Source organism: Lepus europaeus, chromosome 5, assembly GCF_033115175.1.
Source record: "Lepus europaeus isolate LE1 chromosome 5, mLepTim1.pri, whole genome shotgun sequence".
NCBI classification, from domain to species: Eukaryota; Metazoa; Chordata; class Mammalia; order Lagomorpha; family Leporidae; genus Lepus; species Lepus europaeus.
Genome location: NC_084831.1, coordinates 90,482,743 through 90,508,486, shown reverse-complemented (window position 1 = coordinate 90,508,486; position 25,744 = coordinate 90,482,743). Strand labels below are relative to the sequence as shown.

General features: G+C 36.2%; 1 protein-coding gene across 4 annotated transcripts in view; it reads right to left on the bottom strand.

The window, feature by feature from the left end:
- Window positions 1-4,388: 4,388 nt before the first annotated feature.
- Window positions 4,389-25,744, bottom strand: part of PTBP2 (polypyrimidine tract binding protein 2) — an 81,599-nt gene continuing 60,243 nt past the window's right edge. The window contains exons 9-14 of one of the 4 annotated variants that reach the window (XM_062191798.1): window positions 16,078-16,232; window positions 14,597-14,630; window positions 14,087-14,179; window positions 7,011-7,227; window positions 6,830-6,907; window positions 4,389-6,660 (exon numbers count right to left, since the gene is read on the bottom strand). In XM_062191798.1, coding sequence (XP_062047782.1) covers window positions 6,528-6,660; window positions 6,830-6,907; window positions 7,011-7,227; window positions 14,087-14,179; window positions 14,597-14,630; window positions 16,078-16,232 — 710 coding nt within the window. In that variant the 3' untranslated portion in view covers window positions 4,389-6,527. The remainder of the gene's footprint in view (window positions 6,661-6,829; window positions 6,908-7,010; window positions 7,228-14,086; window positions 14,180-14,596; window positions 14,631-16,077; window positions 16,233-25,744) is intronic. The other 3 variants (XM_062191799.1, XM_062191800.1, XM_062191801.1) reach the window with 3 other exon arrangements.

Sequence of the window (25,744 nt, the reverse complement as noted above, 5' to 3'; positions counted from 1 at the left end):
GTGAACACATAAGTCTCATAGCTACTCGATTCAAAAACGTTTGAACACAAATTTAGTCTTGTCAATGCTTACATTTTTTCTAGGAAAATATTAGGAACATATTTATATTTTATACTATAAAATGCCAGGTAACTTAAGCATATGTTATGCACTCCCTGCAGCCTATGTCTACGAATCATGACTACAGGAATTGGAAACAACTATAGGAACTGAAACCAACTTTTAGAATTCTACAAGTCTCTTTAACCACCATTCTTTGACCAACTTCTCTCCAATAAAGATAAACACATGAATGCATCAGCTTCTGGAAACTCCCACGGATTTCTACATCTAGAACTGTTACAATCCCAGCAATTAAAAAAAAAAAAAAAAAAAAAAAAAAAAAAAAAAAAAAGATTGTAAGCTGTAAAGCTGAAGCTGAATCAAATACCAAAATACCTGAATTATTATAGTAACCACAACGTATTATCACTTGTCAAGTTAGTAACCAGAAGTAAGAAAGTCTAATTGATTGATTATGGTTATGAAAATATAAAGAAATTTTATTGCGATTAGAAAACGACAGAAAAACAGCAAAATAAACATCAGAATGCTGGAGAGCTAAAGCAGCAACAAAGTTTAGACAGCAATGGGAGAAAATAGTGAGACAAGACAACAGCAAAAATTGCTAGCCCCAAGATTAAAAAATAAAAAACTGTGCTGTAGGTATTGATAATAGCTCCTGATGGCACAGCTAAATGTGTATTTAAAACAGAGTTTTAACTCTAAGAGTAGTCATCATTATTATTATTTAAACTGTAAGACTATGCTATCCAATCAGAGAGGGGAAAGAATGAAAAGCAAACAGAAAAGCTATCTACTGGGGTTGGAGCTGTGATGCAGCGTAAGCTACCTTCTGCAGTGCCTGCAACCCATATGGACGCCAGTTTGAAAACCAGTTTCTCCACTTCCCATGCAGCTCCCTGCTAATGTACCTTGGGAAAGCAGCAGCAGATGGCCTAAGTGCTTGGGCCCTTGTGCCCATGTGGGAGACCAAAGAAGCTCCTGGCTGCTGACTTTGGTGTGGCCCAGCCCTGGCCACTGAAGTCATTTAGGGGAGTGAACTGGAGGATGGAGGATCTCTATGTGTCTTTTTCTCTAACTCTGCCTTTCAAGTAAATAAATCTTAAAAAAACAAAAACAAAAAAACTATTTACTAAAATGGCCCAAGGCTATCATTTTATTACAGCATACAAAATAAGTGAATTCTAAAACAAAATTTTTAAAAAAATAAGTGAATTCCTATGGAAAAATCTCATCAGGCTAAATTGGATATACACTACTAAAAAAAATCTTATTGATTTCAACCATCAGCTACTCATCAACTTGCACATAATTTAAATTCACAAATACTAACAGTAGGCCTCTATTTCCTTTAATCAATTTAATTGGCAACTCTGGACTCAAAACTTAGTGCATGCATCTTACAGGTAAGTCACTATGTTGCTCAACTATTCACTTGACCTCCTTGGAACTGTTTCTCTGAAACAAAGGTCAAAAAATAGGTATCTGGAGTCCTTCTCAGTTCTATAATTACTCTTCAGCATTATTAACAATATATATTTTTGAAGAACTTAAAATTACCAATGAAATCTAATTTTCATAATTGGAAGGGAGTATCTTTTATGTTCTACTGTTTCTAAAACTTTTACATAAAAATAGACCATTTGCCAATATTGTCAAAAATGCAAATTTAGCAGGTCACAAATGGAGCCGGATTTTGAGTTTCTAGTAACCTCCCACGTGATACCAACTGCTACCGGAGTGGTGACTTCATTTTGAGTAGCAAGCTTCTGGGATTTGAGGAAATTTAACATTGACAAGGTAAGCTATTCCATTTATTATTACAGAACAGTTAAGTATGATGATGATAAAACACTAAAAGGAAAATACATCACAAAATTACATGATGAAACATATCAGGGATTTGGACTTACATGGGTGAGGAAAGGAGTAAATGAGGAATGGAGGAAACAAAGTGCAGGTTGGTGAAGGAATCTGAGTGATAGAGGAATGTTACAGTATTTTATTTTTGTAACCTCTGATATCCTTCATATTATAGTTAAAACTCCTTGACTCAAAAATTCTATACAGGGGGTCAGAGTTGTGGCATAGGTTAAGCCTCCACCTGTGGCACCAGCACTCATATTGATGCTGGTTCCAGACCTGGCCATTCCACTTCCAATCTAGTTCTGTGCTTATGCCCCTGGGAAAGCAGCAGAGGATGGCCTAAGTGCTTGGACCCCTGTACCCATGTGGGAGACCTAGAAGAAGCTCCTGGCTTGGGACCAGCCCAGCTCTGGCTGTTGTGGCCATTTGGGGAGTGAATCAGTGGATAGAAGTTCTCTTTGTCTCTCCCTCACTCCCTTTGTAACTCTGTTAAATAAACAGATCTTACACTCACACATACACAGCTAAATCCAGGATCCTTTCATTTGGCTTTGGATACATTTAATCACATTCTACATGCTTTTACTTCACCAGACTAACACTTAAATACTTTTAAAACAGTAATAAATACTTTTTCCTATCAAGCAGACAGACATTAGGATAATGACTGTGAGTAACTCTACCGTGAGCAAATGTGTCAGTCAAGGGACTCATGCATTCTAGGTTCACTTACAAATAGCCATTTACTAATTGCATAGTATTCCTATACCTCTCCTATTTGAGCTTCAACAGTAATACTATAAAGTGAGCACAGTATATTTGAATCCAATTTATAGGTAAGGACACCAAGGCTTGTCCTTTTGCTGGAAACCTTATTAAGGGAACATGAAAACTTCAAGGGAAATGGAATTACAAGACAAATTTTGTTTTGGTGCAAAAAATTTTTTTAAATCCAGTTCTTTCCATAATAGGCACTTTCCACAAAATTTTTGAAGACTGCTTATATACATAGATTTCAAAATTTTTGTACCAAAATAAATTACATTTTCCAAGAATTTTTTTTGAAGCTCCCTTGTATGGCAATCCAAGTAGAAACACATGACCAAAGTAAGCTAATTAGCATAATCTAAATATACAAACCTTAAATCTTGAAGCTAAAATGCCTCAAAAGTGTTTAGTTAATAAAATTCCTAATATAACTAAGTAGAATGATTCATTCCCCTTCCTGGTATGCAAGGATTTTCTTGGCTGCTTTCAAATGCAGGAACAGGTCCACAATATTTAAAATAAATTGCATGAATTTATTCTTTAAGTAGATGCTTTAAAAATCTCATTTACAAAAAGAATCTTATTCAATGTTACAAAATCAGTCTCAGTTATTTAAAAAAATCAAGTATTTCTTCCCAAATGTTCAAGATAAAGTCTTTTTATTAACAAAGCAGCTGAGTCTTGAAGTATTTTCTTCAGGGCCAGCACTGTGGTATAGTGGGTAAAGCTGCCTCCTGTGGCCACCTGCAGTGAGTCCCACTTGCTCCACTTCCGATCAACTCCCTCCCAATGTGCCTGGGAAAGCAGAAAATGTTCCAAGTACCTGGGCCCTGCACCCAAGTGGGAGACTTTGAAGAAGCTCCTGGCTCCCAGCTTTGGATCAGCCCAGCTCCAGTTACTGCAGGCATCTGGGGAGTGAACCAGCAGATTGGAAATTTCTCTCCTCCTCTATCTTTCAAATAAGCAAATCTTAAAAAAAAAAAAAAAAAAAAAAAAAAAAAAAAAAAAAAAAGAGGAAAAAGTATTCCCTTCACTGTAGGAGATAAAGATTCTGAGGTACAGTGTAGTGATGATAATGGCAACACTGATATTACAGTATCTGACACTTAAAAAGAAATTTACTGTGTACTACTACTTGGATTAATTTGTCTAGAATGTCAAAATCCCCACATTACTGACTTGGTGCTCTGGAAATAAGGCTTTATGGGAGTGTATGTAAAAATCTGTCACATCCCTAGACAGAAAAATTTTGGTTTCTGCCCAGTCCATCAGTGAGACTTTGGGAGTTTCCCTAGGTCGGGAACTGGAGCAATCCCAGTTCCCACACACAATTCAGGACTTTGTTTCTCCTTCCAAATCAATCCCACCCACAAGGAACTACCCAAAAGTGGGACAGAACCTACTTTTAAGTATTGTAACCACCATACTAAGAAAAATAGTATTGGGTTTTTGACATTTGATGCTGCTACACTGTCTCTGTATTATAATGCTATTTTAAGAAAAAACATGAGATCACTCTCAAATTGTTGATTCTAATGTTAATAAAATTATGTCTAGTTATAATGTCTTGAAGATGATAAACCCTAAGTACAGTATACTTAAACATTTCTTATGCTCCTTCATTTATTTTATGTTATCCTAAAGTAGATGTTTTGCATAATTCTGAGATATTTTATGAAAGAACAAACCTAAACACATATAACTACAAAATTATTTGGTACTAACATAATCATTTAGAAAAAGTGACCAAAAACATTGGGAATAATGTAAACAGCACTTTAGTAAGAACTGTTTAAAAAGTTAAAAAACATTTCTAGTTGTTAAATGCAAATAATCCTTAAGTTTTTAAATACCTGAAGTTATATTCCCTCTCATTCAAGGAAAAAGCAGATGATATGTTCTTTCTTTCCCATAACAAGTACTATTTGGTAAATCTCACAGGGAAGTCTAAAGTAGGAAATCTTTAGCAGACACAGAAGATGAAAGATGAAACTGCAGCAAGAGCATGGCAAATCCAAAAGATCTATTAGTGCATAAATCTACTGGAATAAAACAACAACAACAACAAAAGAGATAGAAAGAATTAACAAGCTACAATAGAAGTTATGTCTTTAAAGCAGTAGATTATCACAGGGTGGGAAACGTTTAATATGTGTCCTCCTGAAAAGCATTTACTATCTTTTAAATTAAAATAAAAACAGCTGGTATATTTTCAAAGCATCTAGATTTATTTATGGTGTAAAGCCATAGAATTGTATTATTACTCCTTTCCCACCCTGGCAGAGAATAAATATGAATTCAGAAGCACAGTGGAGTGGAAACAAAGAGGAGGAGAGAGAAAAGGCAGCAGAGAGAGACAGAAAAGGTGAATACAGAGCTACAGAAGTGTTTATTGAGCATGCTACAGAGGTAAGCAGAGTACACACAAAATGAAATTAAACAACCATCAAACCTCCCAACTTTGTTAGAAAATTAATTTTAATTGTGCCGCTTTCAAACTATACTGAATTTTACATTTCTAAAGATGTAAAAACTCAACTAATAGAAAATATACATGACCATTCTGTCTACATAGATAACAGAATCTATGAATCTTGAAACTAAGTACATCAATTTCAAAAAGTATTGGTCATTTAACAGAATCAACAATTCAGATTGACAAGAACTGTTCAAATAAATTTGACCTGTAGATTCTGAGCCATGTTTTTATTAAAGTCAGATCTATTCCTAAATACAAAATATTTTGAAGATTTATTAAAACTGAATATTACAATGCAAGGTAAATTAAGACTAAAGGCACATAAACTTTGGTCCCACCTGGTTGTCAGTTTTTAGAAAACTGCCACAAAATTAATCTTCCTGCAAATTTTCGCAGTACACTTTCTTTATCTTTGAAAAATACATGCACCAGTTCCTGAACTAGCTAGACCAGTCTGCACATGCTCAGAAATCCACAACCATATTCCAAATCTTAATTACAAACTAAGGATGGCAATATATATTTAAATGCACATAAGTCATGTCAACTTCAAAAACATCTACGAAAAATATTCAGCCACAAACAAGACATTACTTAGTGCTGACATTTATATGATACGCCCCACAAGAGTGTGTACAAAAAGGTTAAGATTCCACAATGCTTTCCACATAGGGCTCAAACTTACAGAAATCACTTTGTTGTCTTAAAAAATTAATACTCTGCATCTTGTTAATTTTAACTAATGCCTACATTCATAACTGAATCTAGACCAGAATTGTGAGATACAAAAGGCCAATGTTTTTTTTAAAGCAATAAAGCCTAAGGTAGTAAAAACTAAAAATGCTGCTTTATTCTTTCAATATCATGTATCTTATTTGATTAAATAGAAAGAAATGTGACAAGCCAATAATTCAAAATAAGTTCCAAGCAGGAGAAACAAAAACTTAACCTTTTTACACACCCCTGCCTAAACATATTTTAATTTCCATATAACAATGTGCCCTAGACAACCAATTCCTTTTTGCTAGTAAATGCACAATAGCAACACTAGTATTCCTTTTTAAGGCACGTATGTCAACTAAGTTTAAAAAAAAAAAAAAAAGCAAAATTAAACTGAAATTTTAAACAGACAATAAAAATGGCTTTCCTACAAACAGATGAAATATAGCAGTTAAAAACTCTGCCTTTACATATGCCATTTCATTTTATAACCAAGGAATGATAACAGCATGAAAAAAAGAAAGAAAAAAACAACAACAAAAAAAATCAAACTCTGGTCCCCACTTTTCTGAACAGTCAATAGGTGATAACACCAAACAATGTGATTCACCCCAATTTTCATCTCCCCTTCTTAAATTGTTGACTTGGAGAAAGACACTCTCAGATGATGGTTTTCACCAAGGTTATAATTATGAAGATCAATCAAGGCCTGGATAGCTTCTTCCACTGTTGCCATCTGAAGAAGAGCCATTTTGTGATCTCTTCTGAAACAAAATTATCAAATTAGATACTTTATAGACATGAAAGGGCTTAAAGTACTTCAATTTTGCCCATTCAACAGTCAAAAACTCCTACAAACAAAACAATGAAGACTACTTTGAAGAAAACTTTTATCATCAAGTCATTAATTTAAAGACAAGGAAGCTTGCTTACTGAAAAAACTTAAATGCTTTCACAGTGCCCCCAGTGTTAGCAAACAGCGTCCGGAGATCTTCTTCTGCTACTGAAGGACTAGGAAAATTGGGTGGGGGGAAAAAAAATAAAGGTTAATGATAGTTTGTATTTTATTAAAATATAACGTATTTCCTAAATATGCTTCAGCTTAAATACTTACGGGATATTAGATAGGTGAAGAGTTGCAGACGGAGGAAAGATATTCTGGAAATTTTTGGATCCAGGTTTCTTAAAACGATGCAGTGGGGAATTACCAAAATCTTTTGTTAGCCCTTGATCATCAAGTCCCTCTCGAGGTAGTTGTACAGTCTGATGTTTAGAGAGTGTAACACGAATAATTTTTCCATACATTTTCTGTCCATTAAGATGATTCATGGCTATAAAAAGGAGGAGTGGTCATTAAGAACTAATATCAAAATTCAAAATGAAAAAGCTTATATTAATAGCTTTTTAAAAATATTAATTTCCTTATGATTTTAAATTAAATTATGAATCTGTCATAATCCCTGGTGACAAGACTATTTAATTTCTCCTAAGACAAGGCATTCTGGCAAATAAAGCCAGCTTCTTTTGACAGAGTAAAAATTCAGATTATGAATATCTATCTTGCTCAAAAATTCTCCTGATATCTCACACACTTATCTACCTAGAAAGGAAAATTTAGTAGTTCATTCTTTTTTTCACCCTTCTACTCCACATCCTAAACTTTACAGTCTTATGACAGTCTTACTACTAATTATCTCTCAAATTCATGTTTTCTCCATTTTTCCAATTTTCACTGCTGTAATATTTTATCTAGGTAACTCAGTCCCCTTATGTGCCTTTCTGCTGGGTAATTCTCTACTTTTTTCCAATTCATTCTGTAACACAGCAGTTAAAAAGCTTTTATTGATTATAAAACTGATCCACGTCTGTACCCCTATAAAATCATTATGGACAAAGTCTAAAATCATTCTCTAATACAGCTTACACCTTTCCCACCCTATGACTCTTTCAGCCCCTCTGAAAACGTATCTATTAATGATCTGCAGTATCACTCACTATGCTAGTGCTGAGAATAAACTCATAAGTTAAGACACCATCCCAGTCTTAATAGAACTTAGGGGGTCTCAGTACTGTAGTACTCATTTTATGACTCAGTTATATAAAACAAATATCCTAATGCTAAGTGACAATCTTCTGACTTTTGTTCTTGTGCATATGCTGCTGTATCTAACAATTTTCTATTTCCTCCACTTTCCTTCTTAGTTCACTCATCCTTCAAAGTCACTTCTCCAGGAGGGTCTTTCTGCACCCTTTGGAAAGGCTCAGAACCTCACTATATATCCTCCCTGCAGTATCCTTTAACTTTTTCAAAGCACATTACAATTTATTCTAATTATATACTATATTCTCTGACTGTAAGGTACATGAAGACAGGAATTGTTATCTGTTCCAGCGCAACACAGTACATGAATAAAGAACACTACATGACTACTTCACGGTATCTGAACAGAATGACTGGGTCTGATAATAGGAAAGAGCTACATGTTTTGTTAAAAAAGTATTTATTCTATTTTTAAAGCCACAGAAGTAGAAACAGATTTTCCATCCACTGGTTCACTCTCTAAATATCTCAATAGCTGGGACTGGGAGAGGTCAATGTAAGGAACTCAATTCAGGTCTCCCATATGGGTGGCAAGGACCTAATCACTTAAACCATCATCTGCTGCCTCCCTGGTGCATATCAGCAGGAAACATAGAGCAGAGCTAGGACTCAAATCCAAGAATTCAATTATGAGAAGTAGGTACCCCAAGTGGCATCTGAACAACTGTAACCAACACCTAACCATTTTTATGTTTTATTCACAAGTCACAATAACTAAAAAAGACTATAATGAAACTGGATAAAAATATTAAATTAATGACAGCACAGTGGTAAAGGAAATGAAGTTGAGAATAGAATCTCTACTATGTTTCTTTTCTTTCTTTTTGACAGGCAAAGTTAGAGAGAAAGGTCTTCCTTCCGTTGGTTCACCCCCAAAATGGCTGCCACGGCTGGTGCGCTGCGCCAATCCGAAGCTAGGAGCCGGGTGCTTCCTCCTGGTCTCCCATGCGGGTGCAGGGCCCAAGGACTTGGGCTGTACTCCACTGCCTTCCCGGGCCACAGCAGAGAGGACTGGAAGAGGAGCAACTGGGACTAGAACCCAGGGTACCAGCGCTGCAGGTGGAGGATTAGCCTCGTGAGCTGCGGTGCCGGCCTCTACTATGTTTCTATTTCTAATATAATTAATGTGCTACCTCCTGCCTCAGAGTCAACCCTTGGGACATTCGGATCTGGCTAAAAGGTCCATGAGAGTCTCACAGGCATGGAAAGCCATGACACGGTGGCAAAAAAACAATCTAAATGAAAGACCCTGGTGAACAAGACTCCAGCAGAAGGAACAGGCCATCAAGGAGAGAGGTGCCTTTCTCTGAAGGGAGGAAGGAACCTCCACTGTGACACGGCCTTGACTAAACAAGTTCAGAGTCGGTGAACTCAAGGGGCTTCCATAGCCTAGACAGCTCATAGCAAGAGTCTCGGGTGATTGCTGACGTCACAAATAAGAGTGCCAATTATTAAATCAACAACGGGAGTCACTGGGTACATGCTCCCCACGTAGGATCTCTGTCCTTAATGTGTTTTACTATGAAACTTAAAAACACTACTAGTCGAACAATACCCTATACCTTGTGCGGTTGTGTGAATGCAGCCTGTTGAAATCCTTGCTTAGTATATATATATATATATATATATATATATATATATACTAAGTTGATCTTCAGTATATGAAGGTAATTGAAAATGAAACTCGATGAAGGGTGGGATGGGAGAGGGAGAGGGAGAGGGGAGGGCCATGGGAGGGAGGGAGGTTGGGGGGGAAGCCACAACAATACAAAAGTTGCACTTTGTAAATTCACATTTATGAAATAAAAAAAAAAGAAAAAAAATACATATTATGAAAAAAAATAATTAATGTGCTACAACACACATTCTGACAAAGAAAATATCAAGAATTTGTTAAATCCATGTAACTGTGTCATGCTTACTTGTATAGAATAAAATACTTAACTAAAATAGACCTGAAAAGACAAAGTATGATGTCCCATTATGAAAAAGAAACTTTAACAACTTTCTTAATTTGTCATAAAACTGTATTCATCATTATTGTCACTGTAGTGTTCACTACCTGTAACAGTTTCTCTTCCATTTTCAACTAAGAATAGCAGAAATAAAACATTTTTCAGGCCAAATTTTCTCTAATTTTTAATGGTATATTTCACATATACTTAAAAAATTTACATTTAAAATTTAGAACACCCATTTAATGATATTCTATAGTGAAACTATACAAAATCATTTTGTAGTGAAACTTATTTATGATAAAGTGTTATTGTCTCAGACAAAGTACATTATAAGGTATGAGTTTGGAGAATTCAGTGGTATATAGAAGCACACTACACATTGTCACAGAAAAGTTTCTAGATTAAAAGACTATACAACAGGTAATAGGAGAGTGACAGTAAGTCCTGGGTACAGTGTAAAAAGTAGGGATGAATAATAGAGGAATGGAACTAAAATAAAGCAAAACAAAACTAATGGCTACTTCAAGGTGCTTGCTGACAAAAAAGATCTCAAGGAGAAGGGAAAGTGAAAGGAGTTAACTAGAATATCAAAGATTTTAAGCTGAAAAAAAGGTGTCAAAAACTGAAGTATACAATGACTAAGCAGAAGAAATTTATCAACATTATTAGTCTTACATGAATCAGGTTTTAAATAGTGGGAATCTTAAACTTTTTTAGTTGAATATTTTTGGCCTTTTTCAATCCATTTCTGAAGATGGATATTAATGAATAATGAAAATTTAAAAGAACAAATTTACTGATACAGAGGTTTACGTAATATGGAAATGGAGCTGTATTGACAGTATTCCCTTCTACAAAATATTTATATCACTGCTATTATTTAAAAAAACTTGCATTTTATAATTATTTTCAAAGGACTCAAATTCTCATTGTTTTTTCTTTTAACTTGATTCTATCATAATTTCTATACTTTTCCATGTATTATCTTTTCCCCCTTTCTGTTCATTTTGGGAGGAAAGATCTCAAGACCTCTTAGGAGAGCAGCAATATCTCAAATGGAACTCTGATTTCCTAACTGCAGAAGTGAAAGCCAATATATATATGTATAAACATGTTTTTAAAAAGTGCGCTAGAATGACTTCTACTTATATTTTACAGAATACATTGCAGAATTTAGTAGGTAAAGGTCTACTATGAACTAGAACTAAGTAAGTTTACTTTAGAGCTAGCAATTACACCTTGAATCAGCAGTCAAAAGCATTCTTTTTAAAGTATTTCTTAAAAACGTAAATTTGAGAAACCATATAATCATTTTTACCATGACAGAACTACTCTCTGGCATTGGAAATCAAGTGTTCTATTTTTTATGTATGTATTTTTAAAAATTTTATTTAACTGCAGGATGTATTTCCCATCCCCAATGCCTACAAAGGTCTGGGCTAGGTCACGTCAAAGCTGGGAGCCTAGTATTCAATCCAGGTCTTCCACATTAATGGCAGGGACCCAATGACATGAACCATCACCTCCTGCTTCCCAAGGAATAGATTAGCAGACAGCTGGAATCCAAAGTGCAGCCAGGACTCAAACACAGGCCCTGTGATATGGGATGTAGGTGTCCTAAGCAGCATCTTAAAATGCTGCATTAAATGCCTGCAGCCAGTGTTCTGATTTTAAATGTGAGAAGTTATTATTATTAAAATATCTGTCCTTACAGTATTGTATCAAACAGTACTATATCAAACAGTCTTATGTTTATCAAATGATCACAAATTTTAAAACTCTGGTTTGAAATGACTTAGTGTGATAAAACAATACTATTCATATTTAAACATTACTGACTCTCCCATTTGTTTCTTCCCATGCAAAAGCATTAAGACATCTGCCTATAAAATAAAGCAGTAAGTATTTCTGAGTAGTCAAATGAAAAACTACAAAAACAAGAACCCATAAACAAAGTACATTAGATTTTTTTTTTAAGTCTTATTTACCTGTCTCAACAGTACATTTGCATGGTACTTGAGGGTATGTGTTTTAAAGGCACTGGGGATGAGTACATTTTTATGGTCATTATACTTATTGAAAGCTGAATCTATCCTAGCAGCAATGAGAAAAAATGACTGTTGTCTATAGTCAAAAATTATATATCATGCTATCTGCAAGTCAGAATTTTAGTGATATCTTGTAAAATAAGGATAGTTTTGTAACACACTGAAATGTGTCCTCCCAAAATTCTTACGCTGAAGCCTTACCCTAGTATGATTTTAAAGACAGAACCTTTAAGCAGATAATTAAGATAAAATGAGGAGATAAGGGTCAGACACTAAACCAATAGAACTGATGTCCTCACAAAAGGAAGAGAACTCTTTCTTCATGCTTACACAGTCGAAAGAACACGTAAAGACACAGGGAGATGGTGGTCATTGTAAAAAGCCAGGAAGAGAGCCCTCATCACAATCTAAATCTGCTAGGCACCTTGATCTGGGATTTCCAACCTCCCAAACTTTCAGAAAATAATTTTGTTTTGTTTAAATCACAGACTGTGTTATTCTGTTACAGCAGTCCAATCCTATCAAAAAACATCCAGAACAATGTTTAAATTTTACTTTAGGTAATTCTTAACCATATGGAGTTGGCATCTCTTATTACTGAGTTTAATGCCACTCATACTTCAAAGGAGGAGAAAAAAAATGAAAATTTGAGAATGCTTTGACGTCTGCAAAGTACTGTCAAACGTTACTCACAAACAAACAGTATGGGGTAGTCAATATAGTGCAGCAGGCTGACCCACTATGTGGGTCACCCATAATCCCTATCAGAGTGCCTGGTTCAAGTCATGGCTACTCTGCACTTTTGATCCACTTTCTTGCTAATGTGCCTGGGAAGCAGCAGCAGATGGCACAAGTGCTTGGATTCCTGTCACCCTCATGGGAGACACTGACGAAGTTCCTGACTCTTCGCTTTGACCTGGCTTAGCCCTGGCTGTTGCAGACATTTGAGGAGTGAACCAGCAAATGGAAGCTCAGTCTTTCTCTGTCACTCTTTCAAATAAATAAATAAATCTTACTAAGGGGGCAGGGGAAGATAAAATATCTCACAGGAGTACGTAAGTGTCACAACACAGAGGAAAAGGAAGCAATACACTAAGATATGAAGGGCACTTTTATATCCTTTTCATTTAAAATAGATAACAGTATTAAAAATGGAGGTAGTTTTATATCTCACCTGAGCTGCCAAGATCATTGCCAAGCAACACTTAGGTTTAAATTATGTGTTTGAAATCAAAACTTATCTATTTGATCCTGTAATTCAAACTTTTGATTCCAATATCAGTCTAGTGCATATTATTGATCTTTGAGTCTCATATAGTTATAACAGCAAAATACATCAGTCTCTAAATCTAAAATGGCAAACTTCAAATGACACTGTGAATGCAGTGTCACCATCATGAGACACCATCATCCCTGAATCTCAATGAACAGAATTATAAGCACATACTTAAACTTGTAGTCAATGACAGCATGATAGGCCAATGTGTCCCTAGATTTTTTTCATCATTTATTTATGTAAGTAATGATGTAAGTACAATGTGACCAAAGTCTGTTTTAAGATTCCCAAGGCCGGTGCCATGGCTCACTAGGCTAATCCTCCACCTACGGCCCCAGCACCCCGGGTTCTAGTCCTGGTTGGGGTGCCGGATTCTGTCCCGGTTGCTCCTCTTCCAGTCCAGCTCTCTGCTGTGGCCCAGGAAGGCAGTGGAGGATGGCCTAAGTGCTTGGGCCCTGCACCCGCAAGGGAGACCAGGAGGAAGCACCTAGCTCCTGATCAGTGTGGCGGCCATTTTGGGGGTGAACCAATGGAAGGGACATCTTTCTCTCTCACTGTCTAACTCTGCCTGTCAAAAAAAAAAAGAAAAAGATTCCCAAAAAGATTTACCATTAATGTAGGTTTTTCGTTTTGTAAGCACGTTAGTTTTCTTTGCTCTAAAAGAAATCTTCTAAGGGACTCCTTCCCTTAGTAAATTTAGCCAAATACTTACCTGATATAAAAGGGTTTTTTTTTTATTCCCAAATTTACATTATATGTTTGAGACCAGAATTGGAAATGTATAGATAACACATAGTTTAATCTTACCAAGCTGTGATTGGTTTCCATCAGCCATCTGTATTAGAGCACTGTCTTTCTTATTGTACAAAATCTTCACACGCTGCACATCTCCATAAACACCTTTTTTGGAGTCACAGAGAGGTAATCCAAGAGTGCAATTAATTTTACGTGCAAGTCAGCTAAAGATTATAATTCTGACATATCAATGAAACATTCAGACATCAACATGATCACACATTCAACCTCATCATTCTCACAAATGAATAAAGAAGATCAAGATTTTGAACAGTGAATTTTGAAAAGAATAATTTTTGATAAACCCTCAAAGCTATGTGAATGATATTAAATTAAAGACCATGCAAAATAAATCAGCATGCATTAAAACAAATTTTGTGTCTATGGAGAGTTTTAAATAGCAAAGAAAAATAGCAAAAGATTTACTATTCAACTTTAAGCCAAAGTGCTAGCTACAAATAAGAATTAAGGTGAAACAAAAATCAAATCAATAATAAAAGTATAGTGCTAACAATAACATACCGAAGAGGGTAAACAGACTTTGGGGCGTAACCATCTTTAGAAGGAGAGAAGAGCAAGCAGCGTAAGACAAGAAGAGAGAAGAGTCGAGGAAGAGCGGAGATGAACAGATCATCCATAACGAAGGGTGGTTCCCGCAGAATGGTGAGGTGGTCATGGATCATGGTTCAAGGCGGTTAATTGGGGCAAGTTGGTCCGAGGAACATTTGTTCAAGCACAGAAGCATGAACATAGGGAATGGAGACAGGGAATGAAGACAAGGACAAGGAAAATAAAGGATAAGACAGGGAAGGGAATGGGCATTTGGGAAAAGACAAGGAAAGGGAAGGTGAACACACAGGGAAAAGGATGAAATGGGGAAGGGAAACAGCAATGCAGAAGAAAAAAATAAGGAATTGGGGAACAAAAAAAAAAATAAAATATAGGTCAGTACATAGGAAATGCAGGAATTTGGTCAGAAAATGGTTGGTTTATGTACTGTACAAGAAAAACTGAGTAAAATGTAGTCATCCAAGACAAATATGGGTAAAGTACATCTATATCAAAGAGTAAATTACAGCATTTCATCTCAACATAGGGTAGGAAAGCATGCATAGGAATTTTAAACTTTGAACTTTATCTGCATAAGCATGGCTGGTTATGAAATGCAGGCAAAAGTCTTAAAATAAAAACAAAGGCACTCTGGTTCAAACACCTTAGCATGCAAAATTGTGAATGATATCAGTACTAAACTATTCCATAAGTTTGATGTTCATATTAACAGAGGCCAATTGAAATTAAACAAATATTTGAATTGTACATTATAAAATGAATCATTGAGATTCCCACATTTCATACCAGCTTTTATAGCAATCAAAATAAAATATACCAGACATAAAATGTACAACTAAAGAAAATAACAATAAATTTCATTTAACAAAGGGGGGAGATAAAGTTGAAAAATATTTAGAAGACAATGACTAATAACTGCAAAGAAAAAATTACTAAGAAAGACTGGAAGAGTGCCTCGTCAAGATCTTTGGAAGAACCTTCAAAGAAAAATGTATTAGAGTAGTTCACATAAAATAAGATTAAAAAAATGCAATGACACATAAGCATGAAATGAACAAGCAAATAATTAGAAAAGGCAAAGGGCAAAATTGTTTTACAGTTAAATTTGCAAATTAGATCACATTTGCCTTTGAGAACAACAAAAGGATAAAAAGCCAAACTAAGGTACTTCACCATATTTTTCTTAGGAAAAATAGGTAATTATGTTAAAAATATATACATACATATATATATATATAAAGAAATAAGACTGTCTAAGGAAATAAAGAATTACCTAAACAAGTACGTAGATTTTATTCAGAAGTCGAAACATACAAAAAAATACTTTAGCTAATGAATGTACATAAAAGAAAGGCAAGTGCAAAATGAAATAAACATGAAAAACTTTCACGAATGAAATGGAGTTAATAACATTAGGAAATCATCTTACTAACCTCTTCATTTAAATTGCTAACCAACAGGACTGTATTGCCACCAGCTGAGACTCCAGGCATGCCCACTCGGCCAGCAGCAGCTGCAGCAGCTGCTGCAGCAGCATTTGGAATAGCCAAAGGACTCAGAGCTCCTGGAACAGCTGCAACAGGAAGCCCTAATTTTAAAATAAAGCATGTTTTTACGAAACACACACAAGTCGTTACACACACCCATTCAAGCAGGATGGCTGCACGGCTTACAGATGACCATTCCAAATGGCTCCTGAAAGTTAATTTTTACAATGTTAAGAAAAATGATTTGTTGATGTGCAATATTTAGAGAAAAATAACGATTCCAACAAAACCATTAATTACGGTACCTACCTGTATTATGTTAACATATTAAATACACAATACTCCATTTTCCTATGAAAAAGCAAACAAAACATAAAGAATGTATTTCCAAGTCAGAGATGAAAAATTCACTCCTGTGGCTCATACAGACATGTCAAATTTACATTTTTTTACATTTAAAATGTAAAAAAAATTACCTTCAAAATAATGGTAACTCAAACTTTTATCTAACAAGTGCTATTTTCCTCATACATTCACAGTTCAAATCAGACAATTATCACTTAACAAAACAAATACAGAAAGTCCTTCAGGTTCAATGTAAATTACCATAAGCACCATTTAAATCATACAAATGACCTAAATATAATAAAGTATTTTAAAGTTATGAGAGCGAGAGTAAGATAGAGAGAGCGCTCATGTATACTCCATTCCATTGATTTGTTTCCCCCAACAGCAGCCAGGGTGAGCCAGGAGCTGAGAACACTATGCAGGACTCTCATGTGAGTGGTAAGAACCTAATTACTTGAGTCATCACCGGTGCCTCCCAGGGTCTGCATTGGTAGGAAGCTGCAGTCAGGAGCCATAGCTGGGAACTGAACCCAGGTACTCTGATGCAGGACGCAGGCATCTTTATCGCTGGGCTAAGCACCCACTCCAAAAGACCTAGAGAAAATCTGAGTAAAATGTTTGTCTTCTTAGTTCCACACCTGAGTAGCTATTGACTCCCAAACACAACACTAAGCACAAAGATCAAAAAAACATTATATTGCACAGCTGCTGTATTTTCCTATCTCTCACCTATCAAGTCCTTTTTATTTCTATTGTCTAATTTCTAGTCTTACTATTGTCCTATTAAGTCATCATATCTTCAATATATTTAGAGAGAATCTCCTTTTATCTCAGCATCCTCTATCCATTTTTCAATTACCAACGAAATTGGAATATGTTTTCATCCCATTTTTACTATATACTAGCTTGTTTCCAAGTATTCACTAAATAAATGAATTATGTTCACTTATGTCTTCCCATGATAGAGAACAAACACACAATCTAAATGAAGTAGACTTTACAACATACCTGGGTAGAACTGGCCCTTAGCACTGTTGTTCCATAACTTCATTTTATTTCTTCTTGTCTTCTTGTGCATTTCACAAGGATCTGCTGTTACCTTTAACTTTAGAGATCTTATTTTTTCAGTTAAGTTTTAGACTTTAAAAAATATTTAGTCATTTATTTGAAACACAAAGAGAGAAAGACAGAGACAGAGAGAGAGACAGACAGACAGAGAGGCATCTTCCATCTGCTTGTCTGCTTCCCAGCAGGAGCCTGGAACTCCATCACAGTCTCCCATGTGGGTGGCAGGGGTCCAAGAACTTGGGTAATCTTCTGATGCCTTCCCAGTCCCTTTAGCAGGGAGCAGCCAGGACCCAAAGTGGCTGGGATTGCAAACAATAGCTTAATCCACTGTGTCACAATGCCAGCCCCAAGTTTTAGATTTCTACTTTATAGAAACTACCAGGATTTAATGACAATCTTAAGGTTTCATTAAGGCTGATGATTGTTTAGTTTTTAAAAATTTGAGAAGCATAGACTGGAGAAAGTGTAGAGGGAGACAGACAGGGTAAAGGAAGAGAGGGGGAGGGAGGAGGAAGAACGGTGGAAGGGTAAAGGAAAAGAGAAGAGAGGAACGATACTCTTCCATCCACTGGTTCACTTAAAAAACGCCTGAACCGCCAGGGCCACAATGGGAGCTGGGAACTTGGAACTCAACCCAAGTCTGTCATGTGGATGGCAGGAACCCAGTTACTTGAGTCTTTAGCATTGCTTCCCAGGGCCTTCATTAGCATTAACAGGAAGCTAGGGTTGGGAGTGGGAGCTGGGTATCAAATCCAGGTACCACAATGGGTACATCTTAATGGATGTCTTTAACACTTAATGAATGCCCTCCCCAACTTTCATAACTCAACCTAACTCTTTGACTTCCAAAATTTTTCCCTTCAATCTATTTCTAATTCAACCTTTTATCCCTTCTCTCTGATCACTCCAGTAATGAGTTTCTCATTTATACTCTTGCTCTGGATGAGTTTACTTGAAAGAGATATCCCTTTCTTCTGATTTCCCCACTTTTTTTAAACTTTACTTTTTGTCTTGAAGCTTTCCCCCATACACAAAATAATTAGAATAATGAATCTCCCCACGTACCCATAATCCAGGTTTCACAATTATCACCTCATGGACAACCTCGTTTCACGCCACTGATTCAAAAGAATCTTATTTTAAAATAGGAAATTCTCACATCTACTATTTACTAAGGCACAGTGTTCTTTAGCGCCTCTTTCAGCACACCAGTGTGGATTTTTTTCAACCATCTATTCTACTGCATTATTAACTTCTGTATGTTACAGTTCTCATTAAATGCATAGGTTGTCTCTAGTTAAAATTCAATGGATTCTCTTCATTTGTTGCCAAGTCAGCTAGAAGACAAATCACTAATACCTAGGCATGCATTCCCACACAGTACTTTCTTGTACGCTCTTGAAAAGTGATCTTTCCACACTTTTTAAAAACATTCTTTAGTATTTTCAGATAGCTTTGACTAAATGGCACACTGTATTCAACTTAAGCCGACAGTATAATTATTTGGTAGTAACAGAGGTTCCAGATGTAGTCCAGTCAGGCAGTCAAATCACCTTTTTGTTTCCTTTACTTTCCTTTAATTGGCTACCTTTCAGTAGAAAAAGCAACTTAAAATTCTATAAAATTCTGACATTTTTTTGGAACTTAATGGAAAAAAGTGAACAAAACGAAAACAGTAACAATACACAGCAAGCAAAAAAAATATTCAGTACCAAGTCTCAAAATTCCCTTTGTGTGACACTTAAGGAACCACATATAAAATTTAAATTAGTTAAACTGCTGGTCTCATTTTCACTTCTAACAAGAAATGATTCTGAGGAACAACTTATCTAGAATACTGAACTGAACAATTAATTACCAAAGCTAATCTCAAAAATCCACTAACCCCTAGCATTTTCTCTGCTCCGATTTTGACTCTTAGCACCATCTCCTATTTATTAAAATACCACATATTGCCTCTTTATTAGAATCATCTTGAACTTTATATCCCACAGTGAAGTGATTCTCAAACTTTTTGGTCTTGATTTCTTAAAATTACTGAGAAAAACAAACAGCTTTTGCATATTTGAGTTGTACTTATTCATATATATTTTTATCAAAAAATAAAACCAAAAACATTTTAAAGCACAAGAATACACAGTAACAATTCTATTAGCCTTCAGAGTAACACAGAAACTCCATTATAAATCAGAGTGTGAGAATCAAAAAGGTAAACTATGTTTTAGTATTATCATCAAAATGGTTTTGACTTTGGAGATCCCATAACAGGGTCACAGGGACTCCCAATATCTCTGGACAACAATACATAGACCAGAACTATATAAACTTTGTATGGTGTGTTGTATATACCTAGTGCTCAAAAAATACTAGGCAATTTAAAATATTTACTCAATTCACATGAAATGTTGTAATATATGATATACATACTTAAAAAAGGAATACTGAGGTATGTAGTTAAATTATAAACTACTAATACTTAAGTCACTTTTTACTCGTGTTTTTCCACTGACATCTCAAAACAGTACTAATTCATAAAAACATATAAATTACCAATCTACTTAAATTCAATCTCTTTAAATGTATCAAGTAAAGCTGAAGACTTTATTTTCAGGAAAAACTATTTCTTCTAAAATACATCTTGGGGTGGGTGTCTGACACAGTGGTTAAGATGCCACTTGAGACACAGCCATTCTACATTAGACTGCCTGGGTTTAGGTCCAGTCTCTGTCTCAGATTCCAGCTTCTTGCTACTGAGTACCCTGGGAGGCAGCAAGTGATGGCTCAAGTAGTTGGATTGCTGTCAACCACTTTGGAGACCTGGACTGAGCTCCAGGCTTCAACAGGGATTAGACCTGTGAGAGAAGACTTCTGTCTTTTGTTCTACGCCTTTGAATATAAGTAGACAAATAAATAAAATACATCTTACCATGCCAACATGTAGTTGGATAATCTAAATGCAACTTATTTTACAAAAAAAATTCAAAGGTGGTAGAAAACCTGTTTGAAAAAAACTAACTATTAACGGTACAACTGCTTTAAATATTTTTTCTTGAATCCAGGTTTTACAATGTGAATAACTTGTCACAGTATCATTTAGAACACCAAGCCACATCATCAAACAATGGTCAGTGAGAATGAAGAAAATCAACAATTAAAATGAATCTGAAATGACAATTGAGAATTAAAAGTCTAGGCTAGAGATTTTTAAAATCTATGAAACGCTGAATTTTAATAAAGTTGTGCTTTAGCAAAAAAAAAAAAAAAAAAAAAGACTATCAATTATATACTGAGAAAAGACGGGCCTCAAAATAGATATAACGTACCTCCTTCCGATAATGAGGTAATGACAATCTTGCCCAAAGAGTGGAATGGAATTGGTGAGGTCCCTATTTGTTACCACTGTATGAACTCAGTCTCCTCTTATCCTCTACTTATTACCACTACTCTAGGCCATTGCACTAAGTCAGCTCTATTATGCCAAATGGTCCTCCTCCTCCTCCTGTTCTGTAGTACAGATCAAAAGTGTTTTAACAGAAAAGGGGCCAGCACTGTGGCTTAGCAGGTAAAGCCTCTGCCTGTAGTGCCGGCATCCCAGATGGGCACTGGTTTGAGTTCTGGCTGCTCCACTTCTGATTCAGCTCTGCTATGGCCTGGGAAAGCAGTAGAAGATGGCCCAAGTCCTTGGGCCCCTGCACCTGCATGGGATACTGGGAAGAAGCTCCTGGCTTTGGATCAGCGCAGCTCTGGCCATTGCAGCCAATTGGGGACCTGTGGAAGGAAGACCTCTCTGCCTCTCCTTCTCTTTGTGTAACTCTTTCAAATCAATTACTAATCTTTTTTTTTTTAAAAAAAAAAAAAAAAAGAAAAAAGGGAAAGTTATCATCTGTCTTTCACACTACCAGTACTTTTGTGTGTGTGTGTGTGCAAAGATTTATTTAAACAGTTTACAGAGGAAGAGAACGAGATCTTCCATTCACTGGTTCACTCAGGGCTGGGTCAGGCCAAAGCCAGGAACTTTATCCAGGTCTCTTATGTGGGCTGCAGGGGTCAAAGCACCTGAGCTATCTTCAACTGCTTTTTCCAGGTCATTAGCAGGGAGCTGGATTCTAAGTATAGCACTTGGGGGCCTGAACCGATGCTCATATGAGATGCCGGCATTGCAGGCCGTGTCTTTACCTACTATGCCAGAAGGCCAGCCCCAACGCTACCAGTACATCTTTGTTTCATTATTTTCTCCTTTCCTAGGTTGATAACTTAAGAAAACTACTTTTGCTATTTTAATGTAGTTCTGAATCACTGCAGCAGTCTCAATTTTTACTGGACTTGTAAAACATCTGAAGTTGAATTTCATAGTTACTCTCACTATGTTTCCTAAAAAATTACTTTGTCTAACCATGTAAAACTGTGTTTAGTCTTCATTAGTCTTATGAATGATCATATGGTAACTACTACATTGAACAGTCATTTCTAATTTTAATCCTTACATGATCCCCTAATCTTGTGTTTGTCTACAAAATGAATGTGTACCACCTGAAGTTTAATTTCAACATTTTATTTATTTATTTATTATTTATTTTTGACAGGCAGAGTGGACAGTGAGAGAGAGAGACAGAGACAAAGGTCTTCCTTTTGCCATTGGTTCACCCTCCAATGGCCACCGCGGCCGGCAGGCTGCGGCCAGCGCACTGCGCTGATCCGAAGGCAGGAGCCAGGTGCTTCTCCGGGTCTCCCATGGGGTGCAGGGCCCAAGGACCTGGGCCATCCTCCACTGCACTCCCGGGCCACAGCAGAGAGCTGGCCTGGAAGGGGGGCAACCGGGACAGAATCCGGCGCCCCGACCGGGACTAGAACCTGGTGTGCCGGCACCGCAGGCGGAGGATTAGCCTATTTAGCCACGGCGCCAGCCTAATTTCAACATTTTAACCCTCTAGTTCTCTTATAGCTAGGAAATCTAAGTTTTAAATATCACACCTCTGGCCTCTGAATTCACAACCCAACAGAACACTTGCCCAAGTAAGTCCTACACTGAATTTCCTAATGTCTAGGGAACTCTTCCACATGTTTCATGCCTTATAAGTAATCAGATCAATAAGATGTCATGTCCTATTATTTTTTTATGCTGAATTTTTTCCTACATTTGGTTCTTACTCTGTATTCTCACTTCATAGTCCTACTTCAGATTCACAATTATATCTTACCTAAACTAAGAGTCTTCTACTTTGTATTCTTCTTTTTAAAAATTAAGCTAACATTTTTGTGATTCAACCACAAAAGAAGAGGGCAATTTACTAATCCAAAGAACAATTTCATTTTCTAATCCAGAGAAGTAACACTTGAAGCACACAGTTTCTAACTGCCTAGTTAGAAAACAGAGCAGTTACTATCACAGGACTTCTAACCAAAGATTTCAGAGTTATGGTGAACATGGTAAAATAATGGCTTTTAACTTACTTCTGAGAAGAATTTCTAGCAAATATGTGGTTATTTTGATATTTCAAATGATTCTGTAGTAGATGAGTTATTTGGTTTTTTACAGTCTTGTTAAAATTAAGATGAGACATTAAAATGTGTAATTTGTGAAAAAAAATTCAAGGGGCTGGCGCTGTGGCACAGTGGGTTAACGCCCTGGCCTGAAGTGCCGACATCGGCGCCGGTTCGAGACCTGACTGCTCCACTTCCGATCCAGCTCTGCTATGGCCTGGGAAAGCAGCAGAAAATGGCCCAAGTCCTTGGGCCCCTGCACCTGTGTGGGAGACCGGGAAGAAGCTCCTGTCTCCTGATCAGCACAGCTCTGGCCGTTGTGGCCAATTGGGGAGTGAACCATCAGACAGAAGACCTCTCTCTCTCTCTCTCTCTGCTCTCTCTGTGTAACTCTTTCAAATAAATAAATCTTAAAAAAAAAAGAGAGAGAAAAATTCAATTTATTACATTTTGATTTGCATGTCATCTATCCCTCATTTGTATTCAGTTCTGATTGGGTATATATGGACCATACTCACTTTTCCTTTTGTAATCATAAAACTAAGTTAAACAATGAATAGACTTGGTAACAAATAATATCTTAGCATGTGAAAAAAGAAATTTAAAGCCACAGAATATGCATGTTTACTATATACATGACATTATTTTAGATAAGTATTCCGTAACTGAAAAGAAAGGAGCCTAATCCACAGTACATTTTATTCTGTTTGTTAGTTTGAAGCATGGACTTTGGAGCCACACTGCCTTGCTCCAAGTTCTGGCTCAACCAACTCAAAATGACAAAATGTGAGCAAACTGCTCTTTGTTCTCCAGTTTCCAAATCTGTAAAATAACACGCAATAGGGCCAGTATGTAGCATAACACTCAAGCCAATGCCTGTGACACCAGCATTCCCTATGGGCAACCATTTGTGTCCTGGCTGCTCGACTTCCTATCCATCTCCTTGCTAATGGTCTAGAAAAGGCAGCTGAAAACAGCCCAAGCCAAATGTCTGGGCCTCTGCCATCCCACATGGGAGATTCAGATGAAGCTTTAGCCAGTAATATTTGTATCCATCAGATAATCTTGGTTACTAGAATTGAAATAATTCCATTCTAGGTTATAGTACAATCATGTATTGCTTAAAGATGGGAGCACATTCTGAAAAACAAGTCATTAAGGCAATTCTATTGCTGTGTAAATTGTAATTAATACAAAATGAGATGCAGGAGGGTACTGGTGTACCATGTTTTACACTTTTTTAAGAATACTCTAAACAATGACAAAAAGCACAAAAAATATGTAAACCAGATAGGTTTACTATCATTAATACAAATCTTATCCACTAGAATTGTATGTGCTGTATTTTTATACAACTGTTAGCCCACAGGTTTACCCTAGCATCACCACAAACAGGTAAGTAATACACTGTGTAACAATGTTACAACAGCTACAAAGTCACGAGGTGATCAGAATTCTTCAACTCCTTTATGATTAAGGAACTATCGATGTAAATGTGATCCATTAGCTGACTAAACATTATCATGCAACATGTGGCTGTATTTCAAATGCTTTCCTACAAAATGAATACCATGAACAAATCTAAGCAATTAAACTAGTAATTTTTCTAGTTATTCTTAGGTTAGGAAACTATCTCAAAGGAATCCTTCTAGGCATTTCAAAAGGGAACACAAATTTTTTAATACATAGAATGGCTATAGAAAAAAACTTTTCATCATTTCCAATATTAAAAATACAAAAAGACCCTACTTCTTAGAAACTAGTAGAAACATATACCTTTAAAAGCTTCTCCACAAGGATTTCCATTTAATGGCCTACATGACAACAGTTAACTGAAAGTAGCCTACAAACTCACGAAAATACCAAGCAATGCTTTTTGTGCTTTCTAAGCTCTGGGGCTACCAAATGGGCAAAAACCCTGCAAACCTTAAAAACAGCATTTAAAGCGAATCATGCTTTCTTAAAAACATAAACAGGGCCAGAGTCATGGCACAAAAGGGTTAAGTCCCTGCCTGGGATGCCAGCACCGTGTATCAGAAAGCCACTTCCAATCAACTAATGTGTCTAGGAAAGCAGCAAAAGATGACCATACTACTTGGGCTCCTGCCACCATGTGGAGATCTGGATGGAATTTCTGGCTACTAGCTCTGGCTTGGCCCAACTGGCACTGGGCCCATCTGGAGAGTGAACCAACCCGTGGAAGATTATCTATCTATCTATCTATCTATCTATCTAAACCTTACCCACCTTACCTTTCAAATAAATAAATAAATCTTTTTAAAAAATTTACACTAAGCATCATTTACATATGAGAAAATACATTTTGTATTGCTATATTACCTTGTTATTGTAACTAGCTTTGTGGTTTCCTCATTATTCCATCCTGGTGAAATAATTTCACAAAAGATGTTCATTCTTACTACACATCTTACAGAATCATGTTAAAAAAATAAACAAGAAGACTAACCAAGAAAAAGAAACCTGAGAAACGTTAATCCTTTCACTGAGTGACTCAAATTTATACTTGCAGGTTATTTTTTCTTCACATCTGGCTATAAGAGACAAGTGATCTATACCTCTAGTAAATAGCCTGGATGAAGCGCTGGCTACATCCCTTCCTGATTCAGTTTGATGCGAATATGCCCGGGAAGGCAACATTTAACGGTTCAAATATTCAAGTACCTACCAACCATGTGGGAGACCTATAGTGAAGTTC